The sequence below is a fragment of the Callorhinus ursinus genome, unplaced genomic scaffold (genome assembly GCF_003265705.2).
Source record: "Callorhinus ursinus isolate GAN/ISIS: 27379988/994484 unplaced genomic scaffold, GSC_fseal_2.0 scaffold24, whole genome shotgun sequence".
Taxonomy (NCBI): domain Eukaryota; kingdom Metazoa; phylum Chordata; class Mammalia; order Carnivora; family Otariidae; genus Callorhinus; species Callorhinus ursinus.
In genome coordinates, this window is record NW_027397086.1 from 20,267,329 (window position 1) to 20,281,914 (window position 14,586).

The 14,586-nt window shown below is 46.3% G+C and overlaps 1 protein-coding gene across 4 annotated transcripts in view; it reads left to right on the plus strand.

Annotated features, from left to right (window-relative positions):
* Positions 1-14,586, plus strand: part of EPB41L4B (erythrocyte membrane protein band 4.1 like 4B) — a 127,198-nt gene that overhangs the window by 41,551 nt on the left and 71,061 nt on the right. For all 4 annotated transcript variants that reach the window (XM_073876590.1, XM_073876592.1, XM_025888568.2 and 1 more), the window contains exons 3-9: positions 3,211-3,253; positions 4,101-4,179; positions 6,109-6,153; positions 7,996-8,048; positions 12,936-13,056; positions 14,147-14,234; positions 14,402-14,490. In XM_073876590.1, coding sequence (XP_073732691.1) covers positions 3,211-3,253; positions 4,101-4,179; positions 6,109-6,153; positions 7,996-8,048; positions 12,936-13,056; positions 14,147-14,234; positions 14,402-14,490 — 518 coding nt within the window. The remainder of the gene's footprint in view (positions 1-3,210; positions 3,254-4,100; positions 4,180-6,108; positions 6,154-7,995; positions 8,049-12,935; positions 13,057-14,146; positions 14,235-14,401; positions 14,491-14,586) is intronic.

The window sequence follows — 14,586 nt, forward strand, 5'->3', positions numbered from 1 at the left end:
GCTGGGATGCAGGTGAACATCTAAGACAGGTCCCGCTGCTGCTGACTGTAGGCCTCCGAGCCTAGTGTAGTGTATGATTTTACTAAAGGGCCACGTTGCGCCGTAGTGCCTGGGTATTCATCGTGAGGTGGTCTTGTGGGATAAAACACGAGTACTCAGAGTCTGGTGAGCTCCTGCAGCTGAGAAGAAAGTTAGGTAGGCCATTTTGAACTGGTTGGATACAAGATGGGTTTTATCATCTCTTGTTTTAGGATTATGGCTGGATTTCTTACCGCTTCTGATGCAGGACAGGCAAGCAAACCTGATTGGAACCCTCCCGATAGGGCCAAGGAGCTTTTAAAATGAAACTGTTTCTGATGACTTTCCCAGCTTAGTGAGCCCCAGACTTCTCACAGGCCTCCATCCTAGTACGTCTTGCTTTGGGCAGGGCCCTGTGGCCGGGCAGGAAGGACGGAGGCCAGCACGCATGGATCAGGGAGCTCCTTATGTAGCATGGCCAGAGGGAAAAGCAGTTTGCTGTCCAGTAGGAGCACTAGCCATGAATTGTCCGTTAACACCAACCATAGACATCTGGCCAATAAACCCAGAAATTGCTTGAGATTTTACAAAGCCCAGACAAAGATTTTCAGAAGGGGTCGTGGATGTATCAAGATTCCCAAGATCAGTAGGATATATTCCAGGGTAAGAGGAAGCTGTGGGAAGACTTCAGCACTAAATATTTAATGGGCACACTGGGAGCCTTTAAAAAACACCGATGCTCTGAGATTCTGTTTAATGGTTCTTGGGTGGGACCTGGGGAATCGTGACTGCAATGCGCAACCAGGGTTGAAAACCACCGCCTCGGATCAAGATCGCAGTTTGACAGCGGAAGGAGGGGAACAGTGGGCTTTAATGTGTTCTGTTCCTGATAGAAGGGGACTTGAAGGAAAGAAATGGGACAAGCCCCTTTAGGCTATGAGCCTCTGGGGCTAATGAGATAAGAAGGCTGGTTGCTGGGGAGAACTTTCTTTGCCTGGTTATAGTACATTCATTTCAAAGTGGGGGGAAGGAGGTTAGTCATAGCCATTTAGCATGATACTTTGGCAGGAAAGTAAATATACTTTTATCAGGTCTGTATTTGTCGTTCCAGGGGCTAAGGTCAGAGATTTTCTGCTTGGTTGAGGGCAGCAGGGTTAGGGCATTCCAGTGGGGCAAACTGATCTTTAAAAACTGCCCCATTGGCAAACAACGGAATGAATAATGGGAGTGACAACCTGGCCCACCCCCATGAAGATCATATTCTCATTAGAAGTAAAAAATTATGCAGAAAAGTAAAAAAGAAAAAAGTAAATGGCATCCACAGCCCCACATCCAAAAATAACGTCTATGAATCCTTCTGGACATATCTCGATAGAAAAAAATAATTTTATATAAACGGGATCCTGGTTTTTTTTTTTTTTTTTTTTTTTCTTTTCATCAAGTGTTGAGCTTTGGGTCTCTTGCCACATTGATAAAGAGGCCCACATCAGTTTTAAAGACTGAATAATGGGGCGCCTGGGTGGCTCAGTCAGTTAAGTGGCTCCCTTCGGCTCAGGTCATGATCCCAGGGTCTTGAGATCGAGCCCCATGTCATTGGGCTCCTTGCTCAGCGGGGAGCCTGCTTCTCCCTCCCCTTTGCCCTCTGCCTGCTGCTCCCCCTACTTGTGTTCTCCCTCTATCTTTGTCTCCCTCTCTCTAGCTCTGTCAAATAAATAGAATCTTTAAAAATAAATAAAGGCTGAATAGTATTTCATCATATGGACGAGCCATTTTTGTTAATCCTCCTTTGTTGATAGACATTTAGGTCATTTCCAATTTATAGCTAACAGTGAGATAAAGCATCCTGCACTTGTGCCTTTGAGCAGCGCATCCTGCTGTGCTGATCTTCCTTTATTCGGGTTGCTGAGCCGGTTGCTGAGGCGGAGGGTGGAGATGAGGAAAGCCCACGTCCTCCCATCGCATTGCTCACAGCTTATTGTGTGTTATAAGTCACCTGTTATTTGCTTCTGTGTTTCCTTATTCCCTTCCCCCCACACAGTCATAATGAGCTCTTTGGTGAGGGATAGAGTACACCGCACTCATTTAGTCCCACCTTCTTCATGATTAGAATGTGCAGAGTTGAGATTGCTTCTGAAAGTACATTGGCAGTCAGTGGAAGGGCCTCTCATTGCGAGCAGCCAGCGAGAAACCCACTCTGGCTGTGTCGTTCCGGACGTTCCCCTCAGGGACATTGCAGTGTGTATCTAGTTGACCTAAAGTGGTGGGAAAAGTTCCTCTCTGCCTCCTTTTAAAAAAATGCTATCAAGCATGTATTTATTTCTCAAGAATCTAATAGGGGCCTGCTGGGTGCCGTGCTCTGTGCCTGGCATGAGACACAGGAATTATTAAAGCTCACCGTCCCTGCCCTCCAGGGTTCGGGATTGCTTGGAGGGGCTCACAGCGTAACGGTCCTAAATGCTGTTTTCCCTGGAAGTTGAGCTGCTGAGGCTCATCAGGACTGTGGTATCAACCACTTAGACATTATAGAGGAATTTGCATATGAGGGAAATGGTTTTGTGATTTCCTGCGGTGGATAGGACCCAAGGGTTCTTTCTGATGAAACTGACAGGAAGTTGAAATGCCCTCATTGACTGGAGCAAAATTATCTCCAGCCAATCCCTGCCTGTCTTCCCAGCTTCCTTGGGGGTTCTTTTCCTGGCAAAAGAATAAAGGGGTCATGAATTTGGGTTTTATAATTTTAGCATTTAGAGCGACAGAGCTTCCAGACCCATGCATGATCAGAGATTCCCGGCAGTGTGGCTGGTAGTCTTTCCTAGGCTGATGGTGACTTGGGAGAAGATTGAGTGTAAATTGAGAAATTTAGGAGGAAAAAGCTGCCATCACTCCGCTGACCAGAAGGGCCTCCACAGATCAATTAGTTAAAAGGTTTTAAGTTCTTTTAGGCACTTTTTTGAAAAGTTAACTCTCCCAAGAAAAAATGTACTTATTGTACCTAAGCATGGGTGTTTATATATATATACATATATATATATACCGTCCCACACAGTTTGCTGATCCCCAGCCTGAGAACCCTGATCTGGCCCAATCCCTGGTTTTATGGGTAGAATGACTAAAGTTTATAGAGGAGGGTAAATGTGGGCTATATTGTCTAGCTGGTGAACTATTCCTAAAGAAACTTTTTCTTTCTTTCAGCACTGGCTGGATCATTCCAAACCCATAAAGAAGCAGATGAAAAGTAAGTAAGCAGAATTTAGCCTACTCACTTATTTCTTTTATCAGAGAGTAAAACTCCTTTGACAGTTTTTGAGGTATTATGTTTTCATCAGGACTTGGGAGCGTATTTAAAATAGATATCATTTTAAGTGGATGATTTTTCATTTCTTAAGGCTGGCCAAATGTTAGAGTTTAAAATTTGGATAAGAGTTTTTGGTAGATATTAAAAAACAGACTATGCTCTCATTTGAAATCTGGTACCCTTGCCAATGAGAACTGATTAATATGCTGTTCAGAAGCATGACTTTACGCCTATTACATTCATTTGCTAATGAGTTATTAAAGTAGACTCAGAGGATGGAAAAGCTGGAGTTCTGACAGTCCAGTCAAGCTCTCTGATTTTATAGGTGTGGTAAGCCCATTTCTTCAGTGTTGTGTATGCGTGGGTCCTTTTAAAACATGGAATACTTTACAGTGTCCTTACTGTATTTTTAGGTTACAGAACACTTGCTGTTTATGCGTCACTTTCCTTTAGCCCACTTCGTATTTTGTAAAAAGTTAGTATCTGTTTGGAATATCTTGGCAATTGGATGAAAGTAAAATGTCAGCTCTTAGTAATTCATCTAGATGGTTAGGGTTTTATTCCAGAATGAGTTACTAGCTACACCGTCTCTGTCAACACGAAAGCACATTTTAGTTTTCCAGATTCAAAGATTGAAAAGAACTCACTAGCTTTCTATGCCCCATTGTGACCTCCCCGATGTAACGGTGAATGTATGACTAGAGTTAACGTGTTTTTCCTTTTGTCCATTCTCTGATCTTCAAAATTGGGGGAAAACATCTTCAATCTTCCATCTCCATATGTTTAGTCGGACCTGCTTATGCTTTGCACTTTCGAGTTAAATATTATTCTTCAGAGCCGAACAACCTTCGTGAGGAGTTTACAAGGTAGGACAAAATGCAGAACAGGATTCCCCTCTTTCTCACAGCACTTACCTTATGAAACTCACGGGTCCCCTGAGCTGTAGGTCTACCTCCTCTTCTATCTGCTGACTTTATATTTTGAGCAAGAGTTATTAGTACTTTGCTGTGCTTGTCTCTGTATTCTGTTGAAAATCTACCTTTTGCTTAATTTGTCCTTTTTCTCAGTGAATCGGAATTAAAAGATTTATTTTCTTGTTATATTTCTGTTTTGTTGGGCTGTGGGTAAATTGGTGAGTTGTTCTTTATACTGTCACTTTATTTTTGTCTAGGTACAAAAAGGGAAGGCAGGCATCGGAAGAGCATTTCTTAGTCCCAGATAGCCATCTTATTTTTTTTTTAAGGGGCTGCAGTGTTCCCTTGTTGCTACAATATCAAAGTTGTTGGAATCCCTTCATGTTATCTTTCAGCCCCACTGGATTTCTTTTGAGGTCTGCCTGCCTTATGCCTGTCTCTTAGACTTCAGAAACAGTGTTGAAGCAAAAGAGACTTTAAAAACATTTTAAGTATGGAATTTCCCTCCAGCTACCCTTCTGACAGATTCTCTACCCAGCCTTCTACTGCTTTAGATGTCCCCAGAACCTCCTTGTCATTTTTGTGATGGACAGTAGTGGTGACATGTCAGCTCATGGTGGTGGCCATTAGCCTGGAGATGACCACCCAAGGAACAATTTAAAGACTGCTTGTCATCATTCTCCACCCTGGAGAGGCCTACTGGCCTTCCGTAGCTAGGTTTTCCTGTAGAAATTGGAAGTTCTGGCCATGTCAGCCCTGTTTTCTCTTTGACGTGAGTACTCAGCTCTGTGGTGGCTAAGCAGCTGTCGGAAGCAGGAACATTCTGGAATGTACTAGAACCTTCAGCTCCCCCATCCTTTGATTTTTGGGTCACCCACATTCTCCTAGATCCATTCCAACAGAGAGTGACAGTCTGCTTTGTTTTCAAATTTCAAGCAAATTATTCTAGAGTTTCTCTTCAGAGTCCTTTATGAAACATGCTGCTTGTAGCCATCATCAAAGCCAGTGATTCTTAACTAGGGTTGTGTGAATCAGAAACACCTAGGAAGCTTTTGAACAAATCAGATTCCTGGGGACCACTCTTGCATAGAAGGCTGATTCTGTAGGTATGGGGCGGAGCGTGGGTAGCTTTGGCTTTTACAAAGCACTATAAGTGGTTCCGATGCCCACAGTCTCCTGGTTAAAACAAAAAACAAAAAACAAAAAAACAGTTAAGCCAAGACACTTAATTTTTTTTTACTTAGGTGAACTCCACTTGTGTTACTTGCTACTTTCCTCTCCCCATTTCTCGTTACCCCATAACCCCCTGCAGCCCAGTTCCGGGATTTTTGGGGGGTGTGTGTGTGTGTGTGTGTGTGTGTGTGTGTGTGTGTGTGTACATGCATTTGGTTTTTAAAAAGACAGTCTGCAGTTAACCTGCATCAGGAAAAAAGCCTCAAGCAGTTGCTAACTACAGTCAGCTGTAAACTTTCTGATAGAAGCAGCTGCACGGTTCCTGGAATCTGCTGGCGGGACTGGCTGAGGGCCAAGTCCGGCGGCTCTGCCCTGTCTGAATGGACATGTCGCATGCCTGTGTGTGAGCGCTCTTCTCAGCACCTATGGTGCTGCCGAGGCCGTCATTGGGCTGTGCCGCGTTCCATGTTCCATCTTCCAAGTATCTTGCGAATTCTGTACATGCGCTCACCTGCCTAGCTAGGTTCTGGGATGCCTTCCTGGAGACTCAGGAGGAGATGCTTCCACCAAAGTTCTCATTTGATTTGGACTCCTTTATACAATGCTGAATTCTGGGCTATGGGCGGGGCAGGGCTTGTGATGGGCAGTTGGGGGTTGGAAGCAGCTGGGAAAGAGGACCCTCTGTTGACTTTTGTGTATGTTTATCAGGTACCTGTTTGTTTTACAACTCAGGCATGACATTCTTTCAGGAAAGTAAGTATGTTTTTGTTCTCACCCTTAACCCAGGATAGATCATAGTATATTTCTAAATCACGGTTGTTGTTGCTGTTTTAACTCTTCTACCCTTGTTCCCTTTTCAAAATTCAAAAAAAGTACACCAGGCATTGTAAAGTGAGTCTAATACTTGTATCACTGTCATCCTCATCTTATTTTAAATGATTACTATATGGCTTGAAGCATTTCCAAGAGCATTTAATATCTTAAGTGATGTGCATTTGGGAATAATGCTATCCCTGATCACATCACTGCCCCATTCATGATGGCTTTTGTCGTATTTGCAAGCAAGATACATTATTAGTATGTATACACTTACAAGCGTTTGGATAGTCCAAAGTCTCATTCATCACCATCTGCATTTAAGCAATGAAACAGGTTATGTTCTGATTCTGATAGGAGGTTTAGCCATCTCATCTCATTTCCTTTTCCCCTCTTAAAAATAGTTTTTCAATACCAGGCCTCTGGTGACAATGATTGGTGAGCACAAGGAGCATTGGCACTGATGTGGTTGGTCTCGCCTGCAGTATTTATTTTAAAGATGGGAAATTTCAATGGTCCTAGCCTTTACAGTTGTGTCACTTTTCCACATACATATTGACCATTTTCTATTCCATGGAAAATGAAGACCATACTGAATCTAAAAAGTGATCCCTGATGCTGAAAAGAGCACATCTTGATTTTGAATATAATCGGAAGGAAATCTGAAAAGCGATTTCCGAATTTGCAGACTCTGCATCGAACGTATGCTATAAAAACCTTAGCGCAATATAATAGAACAAGTAGATTGTACAGTGTATACATTTGCCTTATTCAGCCATGCAATACGAATCTTTGGTGTGCGTATTACGAGTGTGTGTATTTTTATCTCTCTCTCTCTCTTTCTCTCTCTGCATACTGTGCTCCTCATACGAAAGGCCTCTTAACTCTAGTAATTGTCTTCAGTTTGGAAAAATATTAATGGCGACATCTTGCATTTGTATAGTACTTTGCAGTTTCCGTGCACTTCAGCCTGATTTATTGTACTTCAAAGCAGAATGGTGTTCTGGTCCCAGCACTGCCTCCTACCAGCTGGATGACCTTGAGCAGGACACTTGAACACTCAGTTCCTCATCTCTAAAGTGGGGGATGGGGGAGCCCTGGCAGCACCCGTCTTCGGGGTTTATAAACTCCGTGCATTGACCGCATTCGGCCGTACGTGTGAAAGGCTTTGAAAACTATGAAGTGCTATACCAATGTATGTCATTATTATTTTTCTAACTCAATTTGTAATTTGAAGTGTGAATGAGATCAGTGATGGGAGGTGTAGTAATATGCCTCTCTGGCTCTGCCGCCCTTCTCCTTATTAGAACGCTTGAGTGTATCCAGCTGTCCTGGCGGTGTTAGATATTGTATCTGTCTGTTTATTTTTAACATTATGACCTGGTTTCAAGAAAGATGTAAGGCAGCTTGAAAAGGCGCATGTACCATATCAAGTAAGTTTCAAAATCACAAGGCAAAGGGAAGGCTTTTCATTCTGTTTCCCAAACTTCCCCCATTCTTGCCAAATTCAGTAAAATTGCCCACAGGGTGGATAGAAATTGTACCGAGGTTGGGGTGTTTTGCTAGACGGTGAGACCGACTTTGGGAAATAGGTAGTGGGAGTCAGCTTGTTTGCATTCTTTAACGTAGATAGCAAAAAGAGAAACTGCTGGGAAAAATCATTATCTAAATATCACTACCTTTTGAAAAATGACTTCAGTGATACTTTGTATGGTTTATGAGTATTAAAGTTCATATATAGAATTAATTTCCTCTCTCTCTGTCTCTTTTTTTTTCAAGATTGAAATGCCCCTATGAAACGGCTGTGGAATTAGCTGCTCTCTGTCTACAAGGTACATTCTTCTTTGGTGGTAATTAGCATTTTAATATTATACTCTCATTTCAACAATTGATTATCCCGTGTACCAGGCTCAGTTCTCTACTTTGGGGGTATAAATGAATATAGTAGGGCCTCCATCTCCAAGTAGCTTGTGGTGCCGTGAGGACGTGGCAAAACCACACACAGGGTGTAGCGTAAGGAAGGACCTGCAGGAGGCTTGGAAGGTGAAGGCCCTTCAGGGGAATGAGTAGATGAAGATGAGCAAAGGAATCAAGACACAAAGCAGAAAAGTGCAGAAAGGCACCAGCAGTCGAGTGGTGTCAGAGGGTGGAAGTTCAAGAACCTGGAGAAGTAGACAGCCTTGAACCCTGTTTAGAGAGCATGACCTTCATGCTGTTAGCAGTAGACCCCTGAAGGCTCTTAAGAGGGAGGCAGGCCTGGTCAGGTGTGCATTTAGAAAGGTCACACTGGCTCTGATGGGGAGAGGGACTGGAGTAAGACCAGGGCTGGGGGTGCAGATAAAAGGTGTTGCTGTAATAAAAGGAAACTGACTAGGGCACAGAGTACGTGCTCACACACACACACCAAAAAAAAAAAAACAACAACAACAACACTGGTGGTACAAGAGAAAGACCTGGTCATTAGATCAGTTTTGAGAGGGGAGTCGGGGAGGAGTCACAGATGGCTCCCAGTGGTGGGTGATGGGAGCAGTGAATGCTTAGAAGAGTTGGCTCCAGTGGAGGAGATCCTCTGTGGAGGGCCTCTTGGCTTAGAGGTGCCAGTGGGACCCCCCAGTAGCTTCTTGAGTGTGCACATTTGGCTCCATCAGAGAGGTCAGGCCAGAAGCATCCACAGGGAGTCATCTGCTTAGAGGTGGGAGTTAGATGGTAGGTTTGCCTGCATGGTTGTCAACATTGACTCTCCATATTAGACATTGGTGGATTTTAGTTTAAAATGCACAAGAAACACTTGCTAAAGTCTCCACCATTCATTAAGAGGATGCTAACATGTAACTGCACATAAGGAATTTTATCAGTACATCAGATAGACCTGTGTTGTGGATTCGTTTACCAGTGCGTTTATCGGCTTCTGTGGGATAATGAATTATGATGTATTCATTCATAATTACTAATTAATTTTGAATACCATCATAAGATTTGGCTTCCAGCTTTTGTATTTGCCAATTTTTGAACATTGATCTGAGTCTTCAAATTATAAAATCAGTACACATTTATTATCGACTATCAGGACAGCAGTACAATAGACAAGTAGAAGGAAGGAAGGACCTATCGTCCTACCATCCACAGATAACCAAGAGTTTCTGTGAATTGGATGCAGTTTTTAAAATGTAATTCTGATCAGTTTTGTACAATTTTTTGTATGATTTTTCTACTTGGTATTTTTAGTGCACATACTTTGTCATAAAGATGGTTTTTAATGACTGCAGGATACTCCCCTTACCTGACATTTCTATTCCTTAGTCACTTTTTAATTCTTGTTCTCTAATGGGGGCTCGCATATAGTAGGTGCTCAGTAAGTATAGGATGAATCAAATGAAGTTGGAGGGGCCCTTTAAAGACTGTGGTTGAAGGGGGAGCCTGCCCATGAGGTCTGAAAACACAGGTGGTAGAGGTGACAATACTGTCCTCTGTAAATGTCTGTCCCAAATACAATGCTCAGTGCTTCACACCCACATTTTCCTGACACAACAGTCCTTATGGTGAGTGCTATAAAGATCTAGAATGGCTTGGGGGACATGGAAATCTGCTCTCCATTTTGGCCAGGTTCCGATTTCACCATCTGGCCAAGTAGCATCCACTCTAGAGTTTGAGTCTCCAGGAGGTTCTACCATCAGAGTTGGTGGCCCAGCAATAGATGTCAAAGTGTCATTAATAGGATGAAGTCACATCCCTGTCAGACCTGGGGCCATCAGTCCACTGGTCCCAAACCATGAGAGCTTGAGGCACGTGCATTCTCATCTTCCCCTCCCCGCCCCCACTTCCTGCCGTGGGATGAGGCATCATCACACTCACAGAGTCCAGCTCTGGTAGGACCACTTGCCGTGCTCCAGAGCCGAGGCACACGTGAATGAGGTCAGCTGTCTGTGAGCCTTTCTCGGGGAGATGACCCATTTGAGTTGGAACCACAACCTAGTATAATTTAAGATGCAGTCAGTGTGTTCAGTACAAATGAGAAAGGCTGAAGGCTTAGACACACGAGTCGGGAAGGTCTTGTTACATTGTCCCTCCGTGGTCTCTTTTCCCCACATCCCATTGGGAAGTGCCACAGCCTGCCTTCCAGGTCAGCCCCAGCAGAGCCAGCCTGCATCCGGCCATCAGGATCGCTGGAGCGTGTCTGGCTTTGAGTAAAGTGGATGGTGTGTTTCCTCCCTTGCTTGAGCCTCAAAGACATGTCTTGCTGTGGTTGTCTTTGAATGCATGGTCCCTCCAGAGTTGTGATGCAGTGGCCTAGAATGAAGGCTGTGCTCTTTGGGGGACTAAGTTGATAGATTTGAAAGTTAGTGGGACGCCTGGGTGGCTCAGTCGGTTAAGCATCTGCCTTCGGCTCAGGTCATGATCCCAGGGTCCTGGGATCGAGCCCCGCATCAGGCTCCCTGCTCAGCAGGAAGCCTGCTTCTCCCTCTGCCCTTCCCCCTGCTCGTGTTCCTGTTCTCGCTGTGTCTCTCTCTGTCAAATAAATAAATAAAATCTTAAAAAAAAAAAGAAAGAAAGAAAGTTAATCCAGGCAGAAAGAAAGAGCGGGGGGGAGAATGGGACCATCGCCTGCTGTGTGTCCCATGACCTTCTTTCATCCTTACAATAGTCCCCATTTTTACTGGCGGGACATCAGAGATGGAGAGCGGTTAGTGGCTTTGCCCAGGTGGCACGGACCGTGGATGGTAGAGGGCAGGTCCTGGCCCTCCTGTGTCTGAGCTGTTTCCGCCTCCCTCCATACCCTCCACATCCAGGACCCTGGCTGCAGAGTTCACAGACAACGGAGTGTCATTTGGCCGGCAGATTCTCAGAAGGCAGGCGTGCTGTGTCAGCATACGTGTTCAGGCTTTGCTCAGGCTGGTTCTAGTCCAGTAACAGTGAGGAGGGACACTGGCCGCCAGGCCCGGTCTCAGGAAAACCTTATCATCGTCCGGTTTCTTCCTCCTGTGCTTGATGATGATAGTAGTGTCGCCGAGACAGGACTAAACCCAGGGCTCCGTTGCCCCACTTTGGCCTGTGCGTACAGGGGGTGGTTCATAGGAAGGAGTTCTCGTCCCAGACTACCCCTCCAGCCTTGCTAGCCCCCCAGTTTCAGGGTGAGCGCTTGGTCAGAGGTCAGTGGTGGCCTTGGGAGCCCAGCCCTCATTTTCGCTGGGTGATTATTCCCAGAGCAGAATCTTCATTTGTGACTTTGCCCGAGGTACCAAGTAGCTGCACACCCTGCCTCAGACCACCCTGCTGATTTCAGGGTGCCCTCCATGTCAGAGTTGCACATGAAAGGCTTCGGTCAGGTGAGGAAGTGTTCACCAGGTCCCTTCCCTCTGTCAGGCAGCATCTCATACAGCCTTCCCGCGGCCCCACTGAGCTTGGTGGTACTGCTGCATCTGTACGGACAGAAAAGTTTCATCCACTTCTGCAAGCCCATTGGGGTCCCTCCGGAAAGGTGGACTCTGGGATTGGAAAGGCTGCTGGGTACTTAGTGAGTTGCTACGACTGGAGGGGTTCAGACATATGCTGATTCATCAGTTGGTGGGATTTGTTGTGTTGAGCCGTGGTTCTCAAGGTGTGTGCCTGGATCAGCTGCATCGGCATCACCTGGGAACTTAGAAATGCACATCCTCAGGCCTTATTCCAGATCTATAGCATCAGAATCTTGGGGGATGGGGTTCAACACTGTGTGTTTTAGCGAGCCCTCTGGGTGATCCTGATGCACAATGCAAGTTCAAAAGCCAGTGGCGCAGATCCCGTGCTTTCTGAATTAACCTGTGCGCCAGTCACCTGGGCTCCTAGTGAAAAGGCAGGTTTGCCTTCAGTAGGCCTGGGGTGGAGCCTGAGATCAGGCACTGTAAGCAAAATCCCGGTGATGCTGATGCTTTGGGTAGTAGCAGGGCATTAGAGAAACCTCTGGAGGATTCCTTTACGTCCTGGGGGCTGCTCCCTGAGCTGTAGGGGTGGGGTCCAGAGTGGGGAGAGTGAATTTTCTCATTTGTGTCTTGGAGGCCTGAGGCCCCCCCTGTGTCCTCAGGCCCTTCATTCTGTGGGGGCTTGGTGAGAGCAAGTGCATGCAGGGCGTCTCGGGCTTTTTTGCTGAGACTGCTCACGTGGTTGGTCCTCTTCTGCGCTAGCGTCTTCCTCCTGATTCTGGCTGACTTGCTGCAGTTGCTCCTGCAGCCTTGTCACCCCCTCCCTCCCTCCTTCCCCCCCCCCCTCCTGCCTCACTCCTTCCCTCTCCCTCCCGGCATATTTTCCCCCAGATTGTACATGTACTGAATTCTTGATTGGTTCTCTCCAGCACCGCAGCCTCGGCCTTAGGGAGAGCCTGCTTAAATGGATGTTTTGGAGCAGGTCCTCATTCCCTGCAGTTGCCTTTTATTGCAGATTTCGGCTCTACCACTTCATGGGGAAATATAATCTGGGCCTCCTCGGGTAGGGGAAACAGTCAAGAGAAAGGCAGTCATAACTGAGATAATGGTGTTTTGCCCAATGGGGAGGGCATGAGGATGATTCTCAGATTCTGGGTGCACGTGTGGGCTCCAGGTGGGAGTTCAGCCCTCCTGAAAGGAGGGGCTCCTCCACGTGGGGGTACCTCTGCTTTATAATTATGCAAACTGCCTCTGGACCTGGTTGTAGCAATCACCGAAAGCATTCACCGTCTCCTGTTTTCTTCCCTTTTATGAACCTCGCAGCGGAGCTGGGGGAGTGCGAGCTTCCAGAACACACACCAGAGCTTGTGTCTGAGTTTCGGTTCATTCCAAATCAGACAGAAGCGATGGAATTTGATATCTTCCAGAGATGGAAAGAGTGCAGGTACCATGATGCTACCATCTCGCATTCTGATGCGTTTCTTTCGTGATCCGTAAGCATGTGTCAGACTCTGATGGGCCAGTAGAGTTGCTCTGGTTGAAGACCATAAAACTGCAGCTCCAACTCTTCACTTCTTGCCACTGCCTCTCAGTCCCGCGTTTCCAAAGGCCCCCACGACCCCTGTCTTTCCTGAGATACTGGGATACACAGGCAGGACCGCACCACACTCCCGTTGCTCTCTGAATTACCAAGCCTGGTCCCGATTGGCTCGTTCCTGCCAGGGACACCGCTGCTCACCTGGCCTACTAGAGAGAGCAAGGAGGCTCTGCCTCGGTGTGTTCCTCCACATCCGGTTCTCTGTCCGTGACCCGAATCTTCTAGAGTAAACCCTTTAGAGGGAGGCCCTGTTGCCCCTTACAGGACACTCGTATTTGAGACTGCGTGTTGTACCGTGTTCTATTTCAGGACATGTGGTCACCACGGCTAGACCCAGCCTTGTTCATGTTGTGGCTCTCCCGTCCTCCCGGGGTCTCCGTAGGCGGACAGTTTCATGCCTTTCTGCCTTCCCAGCCCACGTTCCTGAACTCTGCCTGCTCCAAGTCGGTCTTGGACTCAGAAACAGAGCCTGGTTTCCTCCTGTCCCTCCACCCCTTGAAGGGGCCTCATGACTTTTTTTGAAACTGGAAAGTGACGCTAGCCCACTCTCGTACCACGTGGAAACAGGGGAGGAAGGTGTGGCCGTGGTGTCGCGGTGCCACACCCCGCCTGCGCCTACCCGCCCGCCGTCCACTCTGCAGCCTGTCCTCATTAGCAGCCAGTGGTGCGGCTTTCCAGCCTTTTTACCTGCTGTGGATTTGACCGCGTTCACGCACCAAAAATTGTTGCCTTCCCTGCTCACATTATAAGCACTGCTGTCTGTCATCTTTCTAGTCAGGGAACAATCTGTCCATGGGAGTCTTTTCCTGTTCATCCTAATCGGTGTCCCTCATCCTCTTAATCGCTGCAGAGCATCCCTTAATGTGGCTGTGCCCTTCAGAATCCTGTGGGTATATGAGCTGCAGTTTACATGTGTGTTTCCATTGGTTTTTCTAAGGGGAAAGAGCCCTGCCCAGGCGGAACTGTCCTATCTGAATAAAGCGAAGTGGCTGGAAATGTATGGGGTAGACATGCACGTTGTCAGGGTAAGAACTGTGTGTGGTTAAGTCACGGGGTCTCTTGGGGCATACTGCGACTGGGCCATGTGTAAACAGTGTGCGAACAAAGTAACGTGGCGAGGAAACTGTTTTGCATTCTGCTCTGTGACGACCTGTTAGAACCTTCTACCGATTGTCACTTCGTTTATTTGTAGGGAAGAGATGGCTGTGAATATTCTCTTGGACTGACCCCGACAGGCATATTAATCTTTGAAGGAGCTAACAAAATAGGCTTATTCTTTTGGTAATTTAGTTTTGTCTAATATTAAAAATGTCTTTTCCTATTTTGTGGTGGAATTATATGTGATGGATGATTATTGAGGGATATTGGCAACACCCA